The sequence below is a fragment of the Drosophila sechellia genome, unplaced genomic scaffold (assembly GCF_004382195.2).
Source record: "Drosophila sechellia strain sech25 unplaced genomic scaffold, ASM438219v1 Y_33, whole genome shotgun sequence".
In the NCBI taxonomy this organism is placed as follows: domain Eukaryota; kingdom Metazoa; phylum Arthropoda; class Insecta; order Diptera; family Drosophilidae; genus Drosophila; species Drosophila sechellia.
This window is the reverse complement of record NW_022611401.1, coordinates 17,148-39,886: the sequence shown is the minus strand read 5'-3', so window position 1 is coordinate 39,886 and position 22,739 is coordinate 17,148. Positions and strand designations below refer to the sequence as shown.

The 22,739-nt window shown below is 39.2% G+C and overlaps 1 protein-coding gene and 1 pseudogene across 1 annotated transcript; one reads left to right on the top strand and one right to left on the bottom strand.

Annotated features, from left to right (window-relative positions):
- Window positions 1–211: 211 nt before the first annotated feature.
- On the bottom strand, window positions 212–9,772 carry LOC116803452 (annotated as a pseudogene).
- A 6,460-nt stretch (window positions 9,773–16,232) lies between these two features.
- Window positions 16,233–19,488, top strand: LOC116803451 (WD repeat-containing protein on Y chromosome-like). Its single transcript, XM_032727163.1, has 3 exons — window positions 16,233–16,681; window positions 16,742–16,940; window positions 19,371–19,488. Exons 1-3 carry the CDS (start codon window positions 16,237–16,239, stop codon window positions 19,486–19,488), a joined length of 762 nt encoding a protein of 253 aa, XP_032583054.1. The 5' UTR covers window positions 16,233–16,236.
- The last annotated feature ends 3,251 nt before the right edge of the window (window positions 19,489–22,739 follow it).

Below are 22,739 nucleotides of genomic sequence, written 5' to 3'. Positions count from 1 at the left end.
GTCTTGGCAACTTTTATAGGTATACCAAAAACAGTGCAGCCACGTTCCTCATTTCATATTAAATATCCTTCGCACTCCCAACATGACCACAAAACGAATTGATTTCAGGCCATTAACACAGAACAAAGTAGTTTTGAGCATTGTCCTTTGGAGGGAGTTCTCAAGGCCATCCATACAAACGTTTACTAAGAAAGATCTTTCAAATACTTACCAAAAATTTAAAATGTACCATACTTTAATGTAACCGAATGCGGTCCCTTTTCTTACGATCAGTACACATGGTAAGCACACAGACAGCTGTCTTGTGTACAGCCAGAAACTCCACCACGTAACCTCCACGTTGATGGTGAGAGTACACTTGAATAAAACCTGTATCAAGAGAAATAAATACACTGCCTGTTCAAATAAATATTAAATTATCAAATTAATTACTAAAATAAAATATATACATAAAACCGTGTTTCAAGGTTTGAGGGCGAGTCTGTAAGAAGAGCACAGCTTGTACAGAGATAGGTATATCGGTCCCATAGTCTCTGTTATCCTCTGGTCGATTTAAAACAGTCCTGCCCGTCCCGATTGTATGCCGTGATTATATGAATGAGTCAGCCTTGATGCCAGTCGCTTACTTTGCCGAATGAACTTTTCTTCTTCTGCCGTTAGTTTCAACTCAATAAAGCGTGTTGGGTCCATTACGCTATACCGCCGATATGGTTGACCAGTCTCTAACTTCCAAAAAATAATCTCTCCGGAGTATGTTCCTGTAACGACCGCGCAGGTAATATCATCCGTATGAAACTTTGGCCACTATTTCGGGTCCCCATACTCGCGCCCTACTACATCATTAAATTCCGTCCCTTGCCAAACCAACAACAACTGAGTTAACCAAATTCGAAAGCATACTTTATATATACAATCATAAAACTAAGCATAACACAACTGGAAGAACTCTAACCGATATTTTTATGTATGAAAGAACACCTGCATATGATACCCAGAAAAATAAGTTAAATGAATCACGAAACGAATTCGAGGTAGATACTAGATACTACACAAGCACTATTAGTAAAAACTAAGACAACAAATCCATTTAGGAAACAGGAGAAATTACACAAATAGATGACAAACACTATGAAGAAAAGAAGAGGAAAAAAATTACTCACTATAAATCCAGCACAACCCCAAACGGTCAAGACAATGTAACATAACCACACATTCTTGATGATCCTTTACTATTCGTTACTATGTTCTACCCGATATGCCCAAGAACAAATTTACAATTTGTCTGAAAACAGCGTCCAAGCTAATGAACTCAAAAAAGTCATAAAAACAGTAAATAAAGTAAATAGAATAAATCAATTTATTAAGTGCGAGAAATAAAGGTGATCAAAGATTAAACATTTTATTATTCAATTCACAACAGTTTACCGAATACATAGAAGATATTGAACTTGGAATGCAGTTAACAAGGCTCGGCATTTTGAATCCTAAATTACCGATAGTCACAACACAATCGTTTTTTCCCATTCTTTTTCGAAACAAGCACCACTGGTGATGCGTATTCCGACACACTCGGCTTTATAATCATGTCTCGCAACCATTCCTGAACTTGATCATCCACAATCTTTTGTTCACACTCTGCGTGAAACACTCTTGGTTGTTGAAATACTGGTAAGTCATCGGTTAACAGTATTTTCATCTTCACTGGTGTCGAACAATTTCGAATTGGCTTATAATCTCCAATTAGACTTAAAGCTTTTTCTTTTTGAACACTACTCAAATGTGATAAATCAACCTCATCCAATATGTCAGCCTGCTCCACCCCCAACATGCACATACTTTTGAATTCAACAAACAACTCAGCACATGTTCCTTTGTACAATGGCTGGATTCTCTGACTCTCAACCTTATTTTGGTTTACAACTCGACTTATAAACTCTGTGCCACCTTTGGTTACTTTCATATCCACGCTGTTTAAGCTTGTTCTTCCTAAAATCGAATCAAAACCCATATCCTCATCAGGAACTACGTGAAATTCAACTTGCATTTCTATACCATCTACCTCAAACGAAATTACAAAGCTACCGAAAGTAAGCACCTGGCTATAACCTATGCCAGTCAAACACTTCGCTAAGCCTGTCAACTTATTTCTGCCCAACTTAGTATAAACACTTCTGCGTATAAGACAAAGGTCAGCACCTGTATCAACTAATCCTTGAAACATCATTGACTTATACTGCACAGTTTTCAACTCTAAGCCTGAAGGAGTGAAAATGCTTAATGGCTTTAACTCTTCCTTCATATCTTGTACAACATTTGTATTTTGATCCTGCTTAACTTTTCCACATTCCATGCGCGATGTCCTGGTTGGTTACACTTAAAACAAACAAAATCTTTCTTCCTACAATGTTTTAGCAAATGGGTATCATCACCGCACTTAAAACATTTACGTGTCTTGTTGTTACTGTTAATCTTCTTGGACTCAGAACTCTGTTTATCAACGAATGATCCATGTTTTTTTATGACTTGCTTGAACTACAAACTTTTTTGTAAACATCCAGACTAACTTTTAGTTCTCTTAATGTTTATGCTTGATACATCACTACTTTGTTTGCAGGGGAATCTTGAATGCCACTAATGAAATAGTCTATAATACTCTCATCTTCAAGCTTTGCTGGCTTAGCTATTTCCATCAGTGCGTACAAGAATTCATGTAAACTCTCATCTTTTTTCTTTTGGCGTCTATTTAATCTTCGATGTATTTCTGCTGATGACACTTTAACTTCGAACTCATCTAGCAATACAGTTTTCAATATTTCCCAACTTCGAATGTTTTGTTGACTTTTTACAAACGATCTAGCAGCACCTCGTAAAAGCTGCTTCGCATAGACAAACATTTGTAATTGGTTCCACTGAACTGTACTCCCACATTCTTCTACATCATTTATCCACTGGTCAACATCAACACTACCTACAGTACCTGAGAATTCAGAAATACTACCTTCGACATCTTTTAGAGTAAACCATGACCTATTATTTTCATTTGTCATCATTGGTGCAGTTGCTACTGACTCATCGTCCGAAATGTTTTGTTCTTCATTGTTTAATCTGTAGTGAGCAAGGAGCCGCTGCTGCTTTTAGTACCACTTGTCTGCAAATTTAACTCAGACAGCTTATTTCGTAGGTCATCAACGCGCAGCGCAAGAATTTCAACCCGATCCATTCTAAATGATATAAAATTTATCAGTACAAAATTCTCAATACGAAATAAAATCTACAGTTGATTTCTTTGCGTCAAGCTGCAAAACTACCTAACATGACCTCTCTTTAAAGTTTTCAAAACTACTTAAATCTATGTTAACAGCAAACGATACACAACTTGCCGCGTCGTTTTCGCCTCTTCGTTGTCCTCGCCTCTTTCGTTCCTACTGCCTCGCCTCTTTCTCTGTTGCTTCGCCTCTCTCGTCGCTGTTGCCGCTCGATCGCCTTCGTATATGTGGCGGCGTATTTCGTTGCGCCGTTATTCTGCTTCTGCTTCCTCTGCCACTGAAGCGACCGTCGTTTTTCTGATTGCTTCACCGTTTTTCTTCTTCTGATACACCGTAACCGTCGTTTTGCCGTTCTTCTTCAATTGTCTGCTTGCAATTTCTACGGCGTGGCCTTCAACTATTGGTCACCGCCGTTGCACTTTTGAATAAACACAGCGTCTCCAACACATATGGCTGCTGCCGTTTTCTTCAATTGTCTGCTTGCAATTTCTACGGCGTGGCCTTCAACTATTGGTCACCGCCGTTGCACTTTTGAATAAACACAGCGTCTCCAACACCTTTTGGCTGCTGCCGTTTTTCTTCGAGCACTAGATACGGAATCTCCAACACCTTTTGGCCTCCGTCTTCTAAAGTCTTCACATGGACACTGCGTCACAAACACCTTTTGCTCGCCGTCGTCGATTGACTTCTCATTGCTTCAGCTTCACCGCGACTCCTCTTGCTTCGTTGTCCATTTCCTTTTAATCGATGCGGCGTTACGTTCTGTCTCGCTCGCACTCATTAAATTCGCACTTATGCATACACAACTTGGGCCATCCCGGACGAGCCCCCAAATTGTAGCAAGTTTCTATTATAATGTGTTACTTTATTGTTTAATGACAATTGGTTATAGTACACTTTATATTGTTTGATGACAATAGTTCTCGCTTATTATAATTTAATTGTTTGATGACAATTGTTTGGCTCTAGTTGCGGAAGTATATAGCGCGATTGAAAAACTTGCGACTGCTCTCGTTCACCATTCTACTCGAAGTCCTCTTTTTGTTCTTTCCGTTAATAAGCGTTGCCACTGCGCGTTACTCTCTTGCTCTCTGTGTTATCGATCATTTTAGTTCGCTGATCTGGTTCATTTCCCACAATCGGCCCTCCTGATACATCATTCGACCCGAATGAATTTCCCCACGGCTTCATATATTCTGCGACTGTCGATGCCTTAAAAGGTCCATAGCCGTCTCCAAGTCCAAGGTCCTAGAAATTTTCCCTTCAACTTTAACCCACTTCCGTACTGAGTACGCTTAATAGCTACTAAATCATCTATCTTATAAATTTTTTCACCTTTGCGCTTTAAATCGAAAACCCTTTTATTTTCTGTCTGCAACTGTTTAATGTTTTCGGAAGCTCTTGCGCGCACCAGCTCTCTCTCCTCATCCAAATCCATCACTAAGGATTCCTTTATTAACAAATTAAGCTCTAGATCATTCGGAAGACGCATTTCAGTGCCAGTCAAGATTTTAAAAGGCGACACTAAAGTGCTTCTAGGCGGTGTACTATTAATTCTTTGCTGCACCTTACTGACATGCTTATACCAGTCTCCTGCACTTTCATGACTTAACTTCGACAACATCGACACTACTGTCTTATGCATTCTCTCAACCTGACCATTTCCACGTGGTAGACCTGTTGTAATCACTAGATGCTGAATTTTCTGCTCCTCACAATACAACTTAAATGCCTGTGCAGTGAACGCATTTCCCCTATCAGAGATAATCCGTAAAGGATTTCCAAAATTAGTAGCCTGACGCTCTAGACAACTTATAACTTCCTCTGCTCCTGTGCTACGGGTGGGATACAACCATACAAATTTCGAAAAACCGTCAACTATAGCTAAAATGTGGTTGTAGCGCTTGCTCGTCATCTCCATTGGCCCAACATGGTCAATGTGATACGGCATCAACGGTCTATCTCCCTTTTCAATCGGGGTCAAGAAACCTTCTTTCTTCCCAGCTTTCGAATTAAATACAATACACTCCACACAACTGTCCACAACACGAACCATCTTTTCTTAAAGTTTTGGTATGAAGTAAGATTTCTCAACTAAATCTTGCGTTTTCTTTGCAGCAAAATGTCCTTGCTTATGAGCAATAGTAATTATTTCATTTTCCATCTGCGACGGTACAATAATAAGCTCGCGATTAGGATCTTTAAAAAGTATTTGATTTTCTATATAAAAATCATCATATTGTTTTCCTTTATTTTCTACAAGGCTTCTCAATACTTTCGTCCATTCATCGAGTAATTGTGCTTGTTTCAAGCGATGTACAACAGTATCGCTCAGCATAAAACACGATAGTCTACTCAACGCATCAACATGTCTCATTCTCGTCCCTGAGCGATGTTCTATTTGATAATCAAAGTCTTGAAGGTATAATGCCCACCTAGCTACCCTCAAAGGAACGTCCTTCTTCTTCATCGTCATAGTGAACGCGTTGCAGTCAGTCACAATCTAAAATTTCAAACCTAACACATACACACGCCACTTCATTAATGCACCGATAACGGCAAGAACCTCAATCTCATAAGAATTATACTTTTCTTCGCAGTGAGTCTTACGACTCATGTATTGAACCGGATGAAACAAACAATCTTCTGGGTCTTTTTGTAATAATACACCACCGAAACCATATTTTGAAGCGTCAATTTCAATACGGGATAAGAAGTTAAGGCTACTTTCAACTGTTCAAACGCTACCTTCTGCAGCACATCAAATTTAAACTTAGTATTTTGCCTTAAAAGGTCCGACAAAGGCTTAGCAGTCACTGCAAAATCTTAGACAAATCTACGAAAATACGACGTCAATCCTAAGAATCTTTTAACACCTTTTTTATCATTTGGCAACGGAAAATTAACGATAGCACTTGTCTTCTCTCCAGAAGGCTTAATAGTACCACCCTCAACTATATACCCCAAAAAGTTAACTTTCTTTTGCAACACCTGACATTTCGACCAATTTATTTTTAATCCATTTTCACTGGCAACAATCGACACCTTCTCCAGCTTTACCAATCCTTCACACATCTTTTTACTGGGCACAATCACATCGTCCATGTATATTACTACATCTCCACTGTTGATTAGTTCCCTTAAGACTGCCATTATGAATCGAGTAAAAACTGCAGGTGAGTTTGTAATACCAAAGGGCACATACAGAAATTCGTACTGTCCCTTTTGTGTTACAAAGGAGGTATATTTCTGGGATTCCAACTCAACGGGCACATGAAAGAAACCGTTAGTTAAAACCAAAGTCGTATACACCAAAGCACTCTGAAGCTTTTCGATAACAACGTCAACCTGCGGCATTGGAAAGTGATCACGAATTATGTTTTCATTTAATTTCCGATAGTCACAACACAATCGTTTTTTCCCATTCTTTTTCGAAACAGGCACCACTGTGCCGACACACTCGGCTTTATAATCTTGTCTCGCAACCATTCCTGAACTTGATCATCCACAATCTTTTGTTCACACTCTGCCAAACGTCTTGGTTGTTGGAATACTGGTAAATCATCGGTTAACAGTATTTTCATCTTCACTGGTGTCGAACAATTTCGAATTGGCTTATAATCTCCAATTAGACTTAAAGCTTTTTCTTTTTGAACACTACTCAAATGTGATAAATAAACCTCATCCAATATGTCAGCCTGCTCCACCCCCAACATGCACATACTTTTGAATTCAACAAACAACTCAGCACATGATCCTTTGTACAATGGCTGGATTCTCTGACTCTCAACCTTATTTTGGTTTACAACTCGACTTATAAACTCTGTGCCACCTTTGGTTACTTTCATATCCACGCTGTTTAAGATTGTTCTTCCTAAAATCGAATCAAAACCCATATCCTCATCAGGAACTACGTGAAATTCAACTTGCATGTCTATACCATCTACCTCAACCGAAATTACAAAGCTAACGAATGTAAGCACCTGGCTATCACCTATGCCAGTCAAACACTTCGCTAAGCCTGTCAACTTATTTTTGCACAACTTAGTATAAACACTTCTGCGTATAAGACAAAGGTCAGCACCTGTATCAACTAATCCTTGAAACAAAAAAAAATCTCAGAACATGATCCTTTGTCCAAAGGCTGGATTCTCTGACTCCCAACCATTTTTTGGTTTACAACTCGACTTATAAACTCTGTGCCACCTTTGGTTACTTTCATATTCACGCTGTTTAAGATTGTTCTTCCTAAAATCGAATCAAAACCCATATCCTCATCAGGAACTACGTGAAATTCAACTTCCATGTCTATACCATCTACCTCAACCGAAATTACAAAGCTACCGAATGTAAGCACCTGGCTATCACCTATGCCAGTCAAACACTTCGCTCAGCCTGTCAACTTATTTTTGCACAACTTAGTATAAACACTTCTGCGTATAAGACAAAGGTCAGCACCTGTATCAACTAATCCTTGAAACATCATTGACTTATACTGCACAGTTTTAAACTCTAAACCTGAAGGAGTGAAAATGCTTAATGGCTTTAACTCTTCCTATCTTGTACAACATTTGTATTTTGATCCTGCTTAACTTTTCTATCTATTTTACACTCTGATGCGCGATGTCCTGGTTGGTTACACTTAAACAAAACAAAATCTTTCTTCCTACAATCTTTTAGCAAATGGGTATCATCACCGCACTTAAAACTTTTACGTGTCTTGTTGTCACTGTTAATCTTCTTGGACTCAGAACTCTGTTTATCAACGAATGATCCAGGCTTGTTTAATGACTTGCTTGAACTACAAACTTTTTTGTAAACATCCAAACTAAGTATTAGTTCTTTTAATGTTTTTGCTTGATAGAGCACTATTTCGTTTGCAGGGGAATCTTGAATGCCACTAATGAAATAGTCTATAATACTCTCATCTTCAAGCTTTGCTGGCTTAGCTATTTCCATCAGTGCGTACAAGAATTCATGTACTCTCATCTTTTTTCTTTTGTCGTCTATTTAATCTTCGATGTATTTCTGCTGATGACACTTTAACTTCGAACTCATCTAGCAATACAGTTTTCAATATTTCCCAACTTCGAATGTTTTGTTGACTTTTGACAAACAATCTAGCAGCACCTCGTAAAAGCTGCTTCGCATAGACAAACATTTGTAATTGGTTCCACTGAACTGTACTCCCACATTCTTCTACATCATTTATCCACTGGTCAACATCAACACTACCTACAGTACCTGAGAATTCAGAAATACTACCTTCGACATCTTTTAGAGTAAACCATGACCTATTATTTTCATTTGTCATCATTGGTGCAGTTGCTACTGTCTCATCGTCCGAAATGTTTTGTTCTTCATTGTTTAATCTGTAGTGAGCAAGGAGCCGCTGCTGCTTTTAGTACCACTTGTCTGCAAATTTAACTCAGACAGCTTAGTTCGTAGGTCATCAACGCGCAGCGCAAGAATTTCAACCCGATCCATTCTAAATAATATAAAATTTATCAGTACAAAATTCTTAATACGAAATAAAATCAACTGTATATTCTTTGCGTCAAGCTGCAAAACTACTTAACATACCCTCTCTTTAAAGTTTTCAAAACTACTTAACCAACTCTGTTAAATCTATGTTAACAGCAAACGATACACAACTTGCCGCGTCGTTTTCTCCTCTTCGTTGTCCTCGCCTCTTTCGTTCCTACTGCCTCGCCTCTTTATCTGTTGCTTCGCCTCTCTCGTCGCTGTTGCCGCTCGATCGCCTTCGTATATGTGGCGGCGTATTTCGTCGCGCCGTTATTCTTCTTCTGCTTCCTCTGCCACTGAAGCGACCGTCGTTTTTCTGATTGCTTCACCGTTCTTCTTCTTCTGCTACACCGTAACCGTCGTTTTGCCGTTCTTCTTCAATTGTTTGCTTGCAATTTCTACGGCGAGGCCTTCAACTATTGGTCACCGCCGTTGCACTTTGAATGAACACAGCGTCTCCAACACCTTTGGCTGCTGCCGTTTTTCTTCGAGCACTAGATACGGAATCTCCAACACCTTTTGGCCTCCGTCTTCTAAAGTCTTCCCATGGACACTGCGTCACAAACACCTTTTGCTCGCCGTCGTCGATTGACTTCTCATTGCTTCAGCTTCACCGCGACTCCTCTTGCGTCGTTGTCGTTTTCCTTTTAATCGATGCGGCGTCACGTTCTGTCTCGCTCGCACTCATTAAATTCGCACTTATGCATACACAACTTGGGCCTTCTCGGACGAGCCCTCAAAATTGTAGTAAGTTTCTATTATAATGTGTTACTTTATTGTTTAATGACAATAGTTCTCGCTTATTATAATTTAATTGTTTGATGACAATTTTTTGGCTCTAATTGCGGAAGTATATAGCGCGATTGAAAAACTTGCGACTGCTCTCATTCACCATTCTACTCGAAGTCCTCTTTTTGTTCTTTTCGTTAATAAGCGTTGACACTGCGCGTTACTCTCTTGCTCTCTGTGTTATCGATCATTCTAGTTCGCTGGCAATTGGCACCATGTGAAAAATTATTGTCAATGGTATATGCTTTGAATTGCAATAAATTGGCCCCGACGGCCACCAGTAACCTTTTAATAAAAGATTCTTTTAGTTATTTAAAGTGTGCAGCACTGAACCGTCCAGGACATAGACCGTAGCAGTCACAACCACCAATAAGATGTTTGCTGGTAGTACAGCTGTTCAAAAGCTGACCCAAAACCTCACCTCGCAACACATGCTTTCTGGAAAGCAAAATTTGCAATAATTAATTTCCAATAACTTTCAAAATATAGGCTTTTTACTCACGAAAATACAAACACTTTTGCGGACCACTAATCCACCGATTAGTTCACTTTCCAAGCTAAGTAAATGAAGTTCTTCGCAGTCTGGACACGAAAATACAAACACTTTCGAGGACCACTAATCCACCGATTAGTTCACTTTCCAAGCTAGATAAATGAAGTTCTTCGAAGTCTGGACACGAGCCTATAAGAAAAAATATAATTTTATTGTACTAATTTATTACAATATTTATTCTTGAGAAGAACACCGACCGATTATAATTTTGCCTGAAACTGAACTCTCCTATTTACTCTGATTTGAATGACGTTCAAGCCTCGGTTTCGAGCTTTTCTAATATGGACTTTAGACTTTAGGGTTCTGATCAAGTGAAGAAAGAGTTATTGACTTTGCTGACTTTAATTGTCTTTGCATTTCTCTTGGATTCAAGTGTATTCGCTCTTGAATGCAAATGCTCTTAAATTCTTATAATTTTGTTTATTGAAATCTAGTAATTTTCTTTTTCGGGATTGCGAGTCCGAGCTTTGAACGTCGGAACGTGACGATGGTGGGAGGGCTTAAGCAGGGAATGTTTGAATTAGGCAACGGATGTTTAGTCTAACCGTGGGTGACTTATCTTTAGTTTGGGTTTATTCCACTCAACCTTGTCTTGAGGATCATATGACAGTCTTATTCTTATGTGGAATCTGTTAGGTACATACAGAGTAGTGTAGGGTGTGTTGATTACAATTGGTAAGTGTAGGGTAGTGTTTGGGTGTACATGTTGTATGTGTATTATTGTGTAGGCATATCCTTAGTCTTCGGGACTTATGGATATGTCACTATGTACATATATTATTGTTCAAAATCAATAGCCGAGTCGATCTGTCCGACTGTCCGTATGAACCTCGAGATCTCAGAAACTATAAAAGGTAGAAGGTTAAGATTCAGCATACAGATTCTAGGGACATAGATGCAGTACAAGTGCAGTGACCACTCTAACGCACTAAAGCCGGCCAAAACATCCACGCCCACATTATTGAAATTTTTTTGAAAATTTTTACATATTTTTATTAGTCGATTTAATTAATATCGATTTGCCAAAAAACTATTTGCCACGTGCACTCTAACGAACGTCTGTCCGAATGAACGTCGAGATCTTAGGAACTATAAAAACTAGAAGATTGAACTTCAGCATACAGTTTCTAGGGACAAGGACGCAACGCTTGTTGACCCATTTACTATGGGCTGGAAATTTTGGTATTAATTACAATTTTAAAGATATCGTCTACAGGCGTGATCTGACCACGCCTTTATCTCCTCCCACAAAAACAATCCTTGAAAATAAAGTTAAAAATGCATTTTTATACAAATTAAAGAGATTTTAAAGGGAGATGGATGGGTGGCGAAGGTGTGGGTGTTAATATGTCTGTTGTTCAACCAGAGGATCCGGAGGTGTCTTGTGTGGTGTGGGAGCGAAGTGAGGACACAAGATGCAAAAACCATTATTATGACCATTATATTTCATTAAGCTTATTGCTATTCTTCACCTTCCTCCTCTAAAAATATATTAAGGCAATTGAATTCGTCTTCCACTTCCACATATTTTTCTGCATTATTAGATTCTAGATAGTCGTCTACATTACCTAGCGTGAGATTTTCTATCGCTCTTGTAAAGTTTGTTCGGAATAACGTTCCGGTTATAACGTTCAAAATTTTACCATCAATTAATGAATGTGTATAAGGTCCGTATTTAACTGCTATTATTTGGTTTTTGGAAGTGTAGGAATAAGGTCTATAAGTGTCTATAGCGACACTCAAATTTTTTTTCCTTTAATATAAGGGCATTACTTTCCTTTCCTCAACTTCTTCATCTATTAGTTTTAACGGTATAATTGTATTGACAAAAAGGGATTGATCAAGGCGATACATTCGTTTGATAGAAAGCATTGTTTGCACTTGCTTTGGCCCGTAGATCCATCGAAGCCATGACTCACAATTAATGTACATAATACAATAAATTGGTTCACTTTCTTTGAAATTGTAATCTTTTGCTCTTTAGTCACAAAGTTCTCTTCTATATTTTCCAAAATATAACTGTTAACAGAGTCTGCAAAGCATTTGTTGTTGCTGCAAACATCCAGCAGCATGACTAACCTCATACACACCCACAAAATAAAATGTTTCGCAAAAAGGGGCAAAAAGGGGCAGAAACATGATGCACTGCAATCTGCCTCTAACGCTGTCCAGGAATGGCTGCACGCAATCGAAAAATGGACTGCCAAATGGAATGTGGCCATTAACTCCTCAAAGTCAGCCTGTGTAACTATTTCCCTGCGACCCGGAACCTGCACTGATCTGACCTTCGATGGAAGCCCTATCACCAATGCTAGTTCGCACTGCTACCTAGGAGTTCATCTAGATCGGAGACTGACCTGGAGGGCCCACATCACGTCGGTCAGATCTAAGTCACTGGCGAAGCTAAAAAAGCTCGACTGGCTCTTCCACTCCAGCAAACTTCAAATGAGCTCTAAGGCTCTTTTAATCAAAGCCATTCTCGCTCCAACGTGGAGTTATGCCATCCAGGTGTGGGGAACTGCCGCCAAATACCAGCTTAATAGGCTCCGTGTGGTCCAGTCGAGAGCTGCACGTCACGCATCTGGGCTCCCCTGGTACGTGACGAACATAGTCATCGAAAGAGATCTGAAAGTTACCCTTCTTGGGGATCAGATTAATTTCCACAGCAGCCGTTATGCCGACAGGCTTATAGCCCACCCGAACCAACTAGCAACTATCCTAGCTGATCCCATCTCCCTCCGAAGACTGAAGAGGGTACACCCCAGCGATCTCCTTACCCGGAGGATAACATAACATATTACATTTTCTTTTGTACTTTTTAATTAAGATACCACTTGGTCTCATTTATCTTTATCACACATTAGGTTAAGTTCAGAGGAATTACTGAACGATTCCTTTTGAAACCTTAATAAATAGAATGACCATTTAAAAAAGTTAGTAAGCAATTGAAAGTACTCACATGCAATACATTGGAAAATTCAACAACAACACACAATTATCGGAAAACATGTATTTACGATTAATTTACATACTCCATAATTAAAAATATGAAGACAATGTTTGCGCTGCATTTTGTTCAACTTTTTCTGCCAATTTTCACAATTCAAAGCACATCTGATTTAGCTGACTTTGAAAGCGCTCCAAAAATAAACGATAACTCGTAAAAATTTTCTAAGATTATTTTTATGCTATCTTGTTACTTAGGAATCAAAAAATAAAAGCATCTTTAAAATAACAATCACAAAAAATTACACTAATTTCAAAATTTACTGCTTTTAACCCAAAGTGCCATTTTTGCTGATCAAGAATTTATTTACTTTATATGGAAGGAAATGCTTCCTTTTGCCTGTTACATACTTTTCATCGAATCTAGTATACCCCTTTATTCTACGAGTATCGGGTATAAAAGTGAGCTTTGTATTGCGGCTCTACTTTGCGAGACGCGTTTTTGCTAAACGGCTCGTTTTCAGTTCAGACAGTTGGCTTGGAATGGTTGCCATCGTATCTCTTCTTGGCAACTGCCATGTGGTCGTTAACAGTGGTCGCAGAGTCAGTTCGGAGCTTCTCTCTATTATCGCTATAATAGTTCGACCTAAGAATGCTCTCGGTTGAACGTGTTACCGACTGATGAGCTTCAATAAAAGCGTTACAGGCTTTCTCGTCGATATTAATCATCCATGTGAAACGATTGTCCTGGTTATATGCGCCTAAACGCATCATCTGTGTAGCTTGGCAAATTTCATTGCATGGCATGAGATCTATTTTTTATATATTTTTTATATATTTATATTTTTTTTTTCTTCTCCTTTGTCATGATTTAGCAAAATGCCCGAAAGCTCCGCAATTGAAGCACGCTCTAGTTTCTTTTGGCTTTAATTGGTTATTCTCGTTTTCCTGCTTTACCTTAAAAGTACAGTATTGCGTTAGGACTAATTCTTATTTGTATTGGTCATCCATCCCTTTATAAAATATGACTTGGTAGCGTCACGAAACTCCTTCATCGACGCAAAATTAATGGCTACAATACGGTTTCGCAACTCTCTGTTCTGTAGACGCGCTGTAGCATATCGGATGAGTTCTGCGTCAATATGCTTAAATCGCACTGCAAGTGCTGATATACGGAAACCATACTTTTTTAAGGTTTCCTTCGATCTTCTGGTTGTGTTTGCAATGTTGAACTGAATTTCTGCCGCTGCATAGCTGTTCCATGTTGTGTGTAAAAGAATCGGTCTACATTTTAGCAGGACCCTTCAGCTTTCTGTATACAAGAAGTACACATTTTTCGTCCCATCTACCACTTTGTTGACGCGTTCGATGATCTGATTCATGCATATCGAATTCTCATCTCCGGGGTCATAGTCTTGTAAGGTACTCGCAAATTCCTTAACCGACACTTGCCTACCATGCATGTCATGGACATGGCTGATCGCCGCTTGATCTCCAGGGTTACGGTTGATAATCTTATCTATGCCAATCTCATCTTCCCGTTGCTGCTGCCGATTAGCTGTTGGTATAGTGTTGAAAAGCTGCTCCATCATGTTTGTCAGTGCCGTCATCTGCTGTTGTAATTGAAAAATCGCAGCCGCCTATGCTGTAAATGATTACTCTTGTGCAAATCCATCTTCTGAATTCTCAAGTTCCACTAGTTTTTGGAGCCTGCAACTCCCAAGTTCCTTTCTCTTAGCAGATACCGCAACTGGTCCAACATCCAAATCAAGTCCTTCGAGCTCGTTGAAAATTTTTCGAAATGTTGGTTGAATCTCATCGATCAGCCCAACTTCACATGAAGAACAAACTCATTAAACGAAATTAACGCAGAACTTGAATAGAATCTGAATCGTTCCACTCGATTACAAATTTCAGCCTCCTTGCGCTTTAAAAAAGTCACCCTGATTTGATAAGCGGTAACGTTTATAGAATTTTAGCAACAAAAACGAAACGGCAGAAAAAGCGTCTCGAAACCAATTAGGGGAAGCTTACGATATTTGTTTTTTGTACGCTCACAAATATAATTGTTTATGTTACGCTTTTACTATTGTCCACAATCCTGTCTTGATTTCATAGGACCGCCTAAAAGTCGATGTATTGTTTCTCAATTTTATTCTACCTATATTCCAGAAATTGTTGGAATTTCTAATTCGCACTTCCACTAGCTGAGTAATCGGTTTTTGATAGTCGGGGAACTCGACTATAGAATTATCGACTATAGAAAGAATAACTTTTTAAATATAAGGTTTAATTACGTATATATTAATAAACAAGATAGAATAATTAGTCAAGTTACACAACTATCAGATACCCATTACTCACTCAGTGTGAATGCAAATGTGAAATTTCATCATTTTTGTGGGATATCGATAGATATTGGGAAATAAAATGAGAAAAAAATTTAAAAATTGTTCAACGGTGTGGGCGTGATCGGTTTGGCGGCTTTTGGGCGTTAGAGTGGGCGTGCCAACAAGTTTTTTGACAAATTGATAGAAATTTACACGACTAATAAAATTATAAAAAATATCCAAGAATTTTTCAGAATTGTGGACGTGGGAGGTTTTGGGCGTTATAGTGCGCGTGAAAAAAGTTTTTTTTTTGAAAAAGTTTTTTGCGCTGCGTCTGTGTCTCTAGAATTTTATGCTTGATCTTCTCAACCTTCTAGCTTTAATAGTCCCAGAGATCTCGAAACGCTTCCTCCTGGCAGTTACATACTTTTCAACAAATCTAGACTATCATTTTATCCCCCTGCGATTGCAGTCTTTTATTTCAAGAACACATCAGGGGTAAAACCGTTTTAGCCTCCATTATAATATTATGGGACCTCTTAAATTGTACAACTAGAGTAGGAGTGTTAAAAAGTTTTTTTGCGAAATCGATAAAAATTTACAATACCAACAAAAATATAAAATTATATCAAAACAATTTCCAAAAGTGTAGGAGTGACGTATTTGAGCCGTACTCAACGAGAACCGGGTATCATAATTAGTTTACTATATATTATTTGGCATACCTTAAAACTACAGTTATATACCCTTTCAAATAAAACGTATGGTTTCTATTCACGCTAATAATTATTTCTTTTTGTTCTTTTACTTTATCAGCATACTGGCCATGGGGTGGGATAGGCAAGTGACGGAATTTAATGATGTAGTAGGGCGCGAGTATGGGGACCCGAAAAAGTGGCCAAAGTTTCATACGGATGATATTACCTGCGCGGACGTAAAGCTTGGCGAAGGTGTCGTTACAGCAACATACTCCGGAGAGATTATTTTTTGGAAGTTAGAGACTGGTCAACCATATCGGCGGTATAGCGTAATGGACCCAACACGCTTTATTGAGTTAAAACTAACGGCAGAAGAAGAAAAGTTCATTCGGCAAAGTAAGCGACTGGCATCAAGGCTGACTCATTCAGGTAATCACGGCATACAATCGGGACGGGCAGGACGTTCCAATGTTTTAAATCGACCAGAGGATAACAGAGACTATGGGACCGATATACCTATCTCTGTACAAGCTGTGCTCTTCTTACAGACTCGCCCTCAAACCTTGAAACACGGTATTATGTATATATTTTATTTTCGTGATTAATTTGATAATTTAATATTTATTTGAACAGGCAGTGTATTTATTTCTCTTGATACAGGTTTTATTCAAGTGTACTCTCACCATCAACGTGGAGGCTACATGGTGGAGTTTCTGGCTGTACACAAGACAGGTGACTGTGTGCTTACCATGTGTACTGACCGTAAGAATAGGTACCTTTACACAGGGACCGCATTCGGTTACATTAAAGTATGGTACATTGTAAATTTTTGGTAAGTATTTGAAAGATTGTTCTTAGTAAACGTTTGTATAGATGGCCTTGCGAATTCCCTCCAAAGGACAAGGCTCAAAACTACTTTGTTCTGTGTTAATGAAAACAATTCGTTTGGTGGTGTGGAACGAACTTCAGACGTTTAAACTCTTTAAATGGCTCGAAATTAAACAGGAGAGCACACTATAGTCTAAGTAAATACCAGTCATGTTGGGAGTGCGAAGGATATTTAATATGAAAGGAGGAAAGTGGCCGCACGGTTTTTGGTATACCTATAAAAGTTGCCAAGACAAACAATAAAATGAAGAGAAATCTAAACATTTTTCAAAAGTGTGGGCGTCGCAGTTTTGATCTGTTTTAGGGCGTTAGAGTGAGTGGGCGTGGCAAATAGTTTTTTGGTAAATCAATAATATGAAAAGACCTTCCTAATAGAAGGCAATAACATGATAAAAGCATTAAATTGTTCTGTCCAATTAGAAGAAATATTAATTAGCAACACAATGTTAGACTATATTCAAACTATCTATGTAAACAATAATGTAACAAAACTTGAACAAAGAAGTAATCGAACAACACAATCAGACGAATAATATCTTTCAAATAATAACACTTACAACATTAATAATAATAATTATTACTGTAATATTGTACTTTATCTATAAATATAAAACTATACCCCAAAAGATCATAGTAAAATTTAAAAATCAAACCCTAAAAAATGAAAATATTATAAATCCTGAAACAGACAATACAATCAAAAAAACAATCACCCCCCAATACCACTGTATTGTACCCTTATCTAAACGCCTGAAGACAGGCTTTTTCCTTAAGGATGGGTAAGTAACATATCCATTCTACACAACTCTACTACAACTCCCCATCCACACACACTATTGTAAACAATTACACACGTTGAGTTCGAGTTACCGCGTATTACGCACGTCTTTTTGCTGCTAAAAAAACCTTCAAATCCACACGCGGTTCTGAGCGTCACGGTGTCGATTCGGAATTCACGATTGACCCAGTAAATTGGGAATTAATCAGATCAGCTGCATCAGATAAGACAGCTGACAGCATTGCCAACCTTTCGCTGTGGACGAGCTGGTAAGTCTGGCGTTGCCAGATCAGAGGTGCGATCATCATTCGGACGCGCGCTCGTTGGGCGCGAAATTCGAATTCAAATTCAAGTTTGAATTAATTAATTTAAACTACAATTTTGAAATCTAAATCAAGAACTGCAACTAGTTGTAATTCCCACGGAGCGCTTTTGACCAACAAGCCATAGTCCCCCCTATTATACCAGATGGACAGAACAGGGGGGGCAGTGCCCCCGACCCCCACGACCCGTTCAGGATGAGTGGTAGGCTATCGAGGTCCCCTATAAGAGGAGTCGGAACCCCAATCTAGGGAGCGGGTGGTGAGCAAGCAGGCAGGCCCCCCGCCGCCGAAAACTAGCGACTGCAGTGCAGCTGTGGAGACTTTGGCCCCTACAGCCTCCACGACTGCCACAAGCCAGAAGACAAAGGGCGGGACCGAAGTCCCCATCAGGATAGCCGCATCGCTCGCCAGAACTGACCACGACGCTCCAGAATGAGGACCTGCAGGGCATCCTGGTTATGATGAAAGCCAAGATCACCGCCATTCTATCCTCGCTCGAGACTAGGCGTCACGTAACCAGTGAGGACAGGGGCGTGCTATTGGACCTATCTGCGCTCAATAACAGAGCAATTGAGCTACAGGTTTCAACAATATCCCCCCGCCAAGGAGTACTGCCACACAGACTAAGGCAGGAAAAACAAAGCGCATCCAGGTGGCGCCACCCAGACAGGCTTTACCAAATGTGCAGGTCCCCAAAACGGACAACCATACATCTGCTGCGAAATCCGGTAAGGCGGTCCCCACGAGGGCTGACTCCGAACCGGAAAGTTATGCGTCTGTCGCCAAGGACGCTAACAAGGACGAAGAATGGGCTAAAGTGAAGCCCAAGCGCCTGCGCAAAAAACCTAAGGCGCTAGTCCTGAAGAAAACAGGTGAGGCAACGTACGCGGATATGCTTCGGAAGTTGAAAGCAGAATTCGTCAAGCACGTGCGTAAAATAAGGAGAACGCAACAGGGATAACTACTTCTGGAATTAGAAGGTAAAGCCTCTGAGGTCATCCCCAACTTTAAAAATGAGCTAGAAGCGACGCTCAAAAAGATGGCTTCGATACGCACGGGAGTTACCGACCCATCTGTACAATACACCACCCCTCCCTCTAAACCACCACGCCTTCACAAGAACTATTTCTAAGAACTCCAACATTGTAATACACATATACATATTCACTGTTAGTATATTTAAGACCAAAAATAAAGACAACGGGCAGTCGAGTTCTAGCAGCAAACACTTGTAGACGTATCCAATATTGAATCCTATCGAATTCCCTGACAGCCGTAGCTACTTCCAAGACCGTCTCCTCTCCTCTCTGCATCTGAATATCCCACGACAGCCGTATCCCGCTACAGCCGTAGCTACTTCCAAGACCGTCTCCTCTCCTCTCTGCATCTGAATATCCCACGAAGCTCTCCGGAGATCCAGAAGACAACTACACTGTGGCTACCTTCTGGATCAAATCCTCTCTTTTCTGCATTTAAGTAGCCCGCGAAGCTCCCCCGGAGGTAACTGGCGCAGCCGGAAACTGGAATGGAAAATATTCTATTAAACCTTCTATTAGTTCTACTGTAAGTAGTTGTAGAAAAAGAGTGAGAATGAAGTGCAGTAATGTCTAAAAGTGATTACAACAAAAGTCCTACTACAATACATAAACCGCCTTAATTAACATACAAAACACTCATATAAAATTAAAAAAAAAAAAAAAATGCCGTAATCGCGAAAAATTATATGGAATGTACTTGTGTGAATTCAATCGCTGATAATCACTGCCGAAGCTTAGTAAGGCCAAGTACCACATCACTACTTTTATGTGTACATATATATGCAAAATAATTAAAACAATTCACACACACAAATATTTCAAATGCAATAAAAAAAAAGAAGATGTAGTGTACCTGCGTGGCATCAATCGCTGATAAACCATTGCCGAAATATTAAAGGCCCGGTACTACACCACAAAATACTTATATATACAACGAAAATATACATAACAAAACCATATATACAAATGTGTAAGAGTGACGTGTAATGTACTTGTGTGAAATCAATGGCTGATAATCACCGCCGAAGCTTAGTAAGGCCAAGTACCACATCAGTACTCTCATGTGCACATATATATATGCAAACCACCAAAACAAATACATACACACATACAACATTCCAAATACGAATTTATATGAACGGTGAAGTGTATGATTTTTAAGACTGGGTACAGAACCACAAAATCACATATAAACTGCATACCTTAATAAAAAGGAAAATCTTTGAAACATGCACCCATATTCTCACTCTTTCAACACAAATGAAGTATTCAAATATTACATACATACACTAATACCACTATATTACAGAAATTAACGCACAAAAAAAACTCACCATTCAACAATAAACAAATAATTAAGAATCACTAAGTACATTATAAATTGTATATTCCCTTTCTCTCTTAAATGTCAAAGAAATTAACACAAACTATAAAACAAACAACTCGTTCCGTATTAGGATCACACACACTTCCAAAAAGAGTCACACGTTCAGTTACTAAAAGAAACACCCTCCCCGTAATTAGAGAAAATACCCTCTCACCGCCCCTTCAACCTATAAATATGGATTCAGGCAACTCCTCCGTAGGTAATTCCGCCACCTTAACACCTAAGGTCAGTGGCTTTAGCAGTATTGCTACGGCACTTAGTGCCACCGATATTTTAGCCTTCGTTAAAGAACTTCCGACTTTCGATGGTACTCCAGGCCAACTCGATAAATATATAACTAGCGTTGAAGAAATAATCATGCTCATTAGGGGTACCGACCAAACACCGTACGGACTTCTAACACTTAGGGCAATTAGGAACAAAATAGTTGGAAGAGCAGATGAAGCCCTAAACCTAGCTAACACCAAACTTATATTGGACGATATCAAAAGCAACCTACTACGTTTATATTCTAGCAAGAAAAGAGAAGCTACCCTCCTAGGCGAACTGCAATATCTCCCGGATAACCTAACCCTAGGGCAATTGTTCTTCGGCTTTTCGAGGATTAGGAGCCAACTTATATGCACTACTTCCAATAGTGGACAGTATGACGAAGTCTGTCTAAATGCCTTCATTTCAAGAATCAGAGAACCACTTAAAACAGTCATCAGATTGAAAGACCCCAAGACTATCGAAACAGCTTACGAGCTATGTCAAAGAGATAGAGCTCGTTACCAGAAAAGAAACCCATACCCCCCAACACCAAACAATACCGAACGACGAACTAACAATTACAATAACAATAACAGCAACAACCGCAACAACCGTAACTCATCTTACTCCCAAAACCACTCATACCATTATTCAAACCCCAACTCCCAATATCGTCAATCAAACAATGGCAACAGAAATAGTAACCCGTTTAAAGACAATAAAACACCAAATTATGGGCTACACAACATAGAAGAGGAAAAGCTCACCCAACACTGCCCTACCGACCTAAATTTTCAGGCACCCGCCTCAGGAACCCGACAGGATACATAAATCCCACCATACATGCAAAATTCCTTCCATACATAACTCTAAACCTACAACAAAAATTCCCCTTGTCATTTCTTATCGATACAGGATCCAATAACTCCTTCATTGACCCGGAATCTGCAAACCAACTAGAGTGCACAACTCTACCAACATCCACTTCAATTACAACAGCATTAAATAGTTTCAAAATTGAGGAAAAGGCAATATTCCCAATGCTACCCGAGTTCAAAACCGAAGGTCAAATTACCCTACTTAAATTAGAATTTCACTCTTATTTTAACGGCCTCATAGGAATGGACCTATTATCACACCTAGAAGCAAAAATAGACCTAGTAAACTTACAACTAGTAACCTCAAAGTCTACACTCCCAATATCCGTGTACACTAACCAGGCTTCAAAAATTTTTAACATCCCCGCCTACAGTAAAGTTATCTTACCACTACCGGTAAAGACTAATCATGGCGAATTCTATTGTTGCGCTACACAGCTAAATAATGAGTTAACCTTGTCAGAAGGACTATATAAAGCAAACAATAATATTGCCAATGTCGAAATCTCTAACAAATCCAACTCAGATAAACTACTATACCTAGAATAACCCCTAGAAACGAATCATATCGAATTCTTTAACATATCAGCTACACCTCTTAATAACGATAACCTCCAAGCCCCATTACAAATCCCAACAGAACATCTCAATCCAGAAGAAAAAGCAGCTTTAATAACCCTATGTAAACAATTTCGCGACATATTCTACAACCCAGAAACACCATTAACTTTCACCAACAAAATCACACACTCCATCCCCACCATAGACAACAGTCCTATCCACGCAAAATCCTACAGATACCCTTTTGTCCATAAAACAGAAGTCAAAAAACAAATCGATTCCATGTTAGATCAACAAATTATTAGATCTAGCCACTCCCCTTGGAGCGCCCCGGTATGGGTGGTCCCAAAAAAACTAGACGGTACAGGGAACAGGAAATGGCGACTTGTAATAGACTACCGAAAACTCAACGACAAAACCACTTCGGACAGATACCTCATCCCAAACATAAACGACATATTAGATAGCATAGGCAAAGCAAAATATTTTTCAACGCTAGACCAAACTAGCGGTTTCCATCAAATTGA

Coding starts and splice junctions, on each gene's coding strand:
- LOC116803451 (XM_032727163.1), top strand. CDS start 16,237: ATGGGGTGGGATAGGCAAGTGACGGAATTTAATGATGTAGTAGGGCGC. Junction 16,682..16,741: donor CCCTCAAACCTTGAAACACG/GTATTATGTATA, acceptor TTATTTGAACAG/GCAGTGTATTTATTTCTCTT. Junction 16,941..19,370: donor TGGTACATTGTAAATTTTTG/GTAAGTATTTGA, acceptor ATTCCCTGACAG/CCGTAGCTACTTCCAAGACC.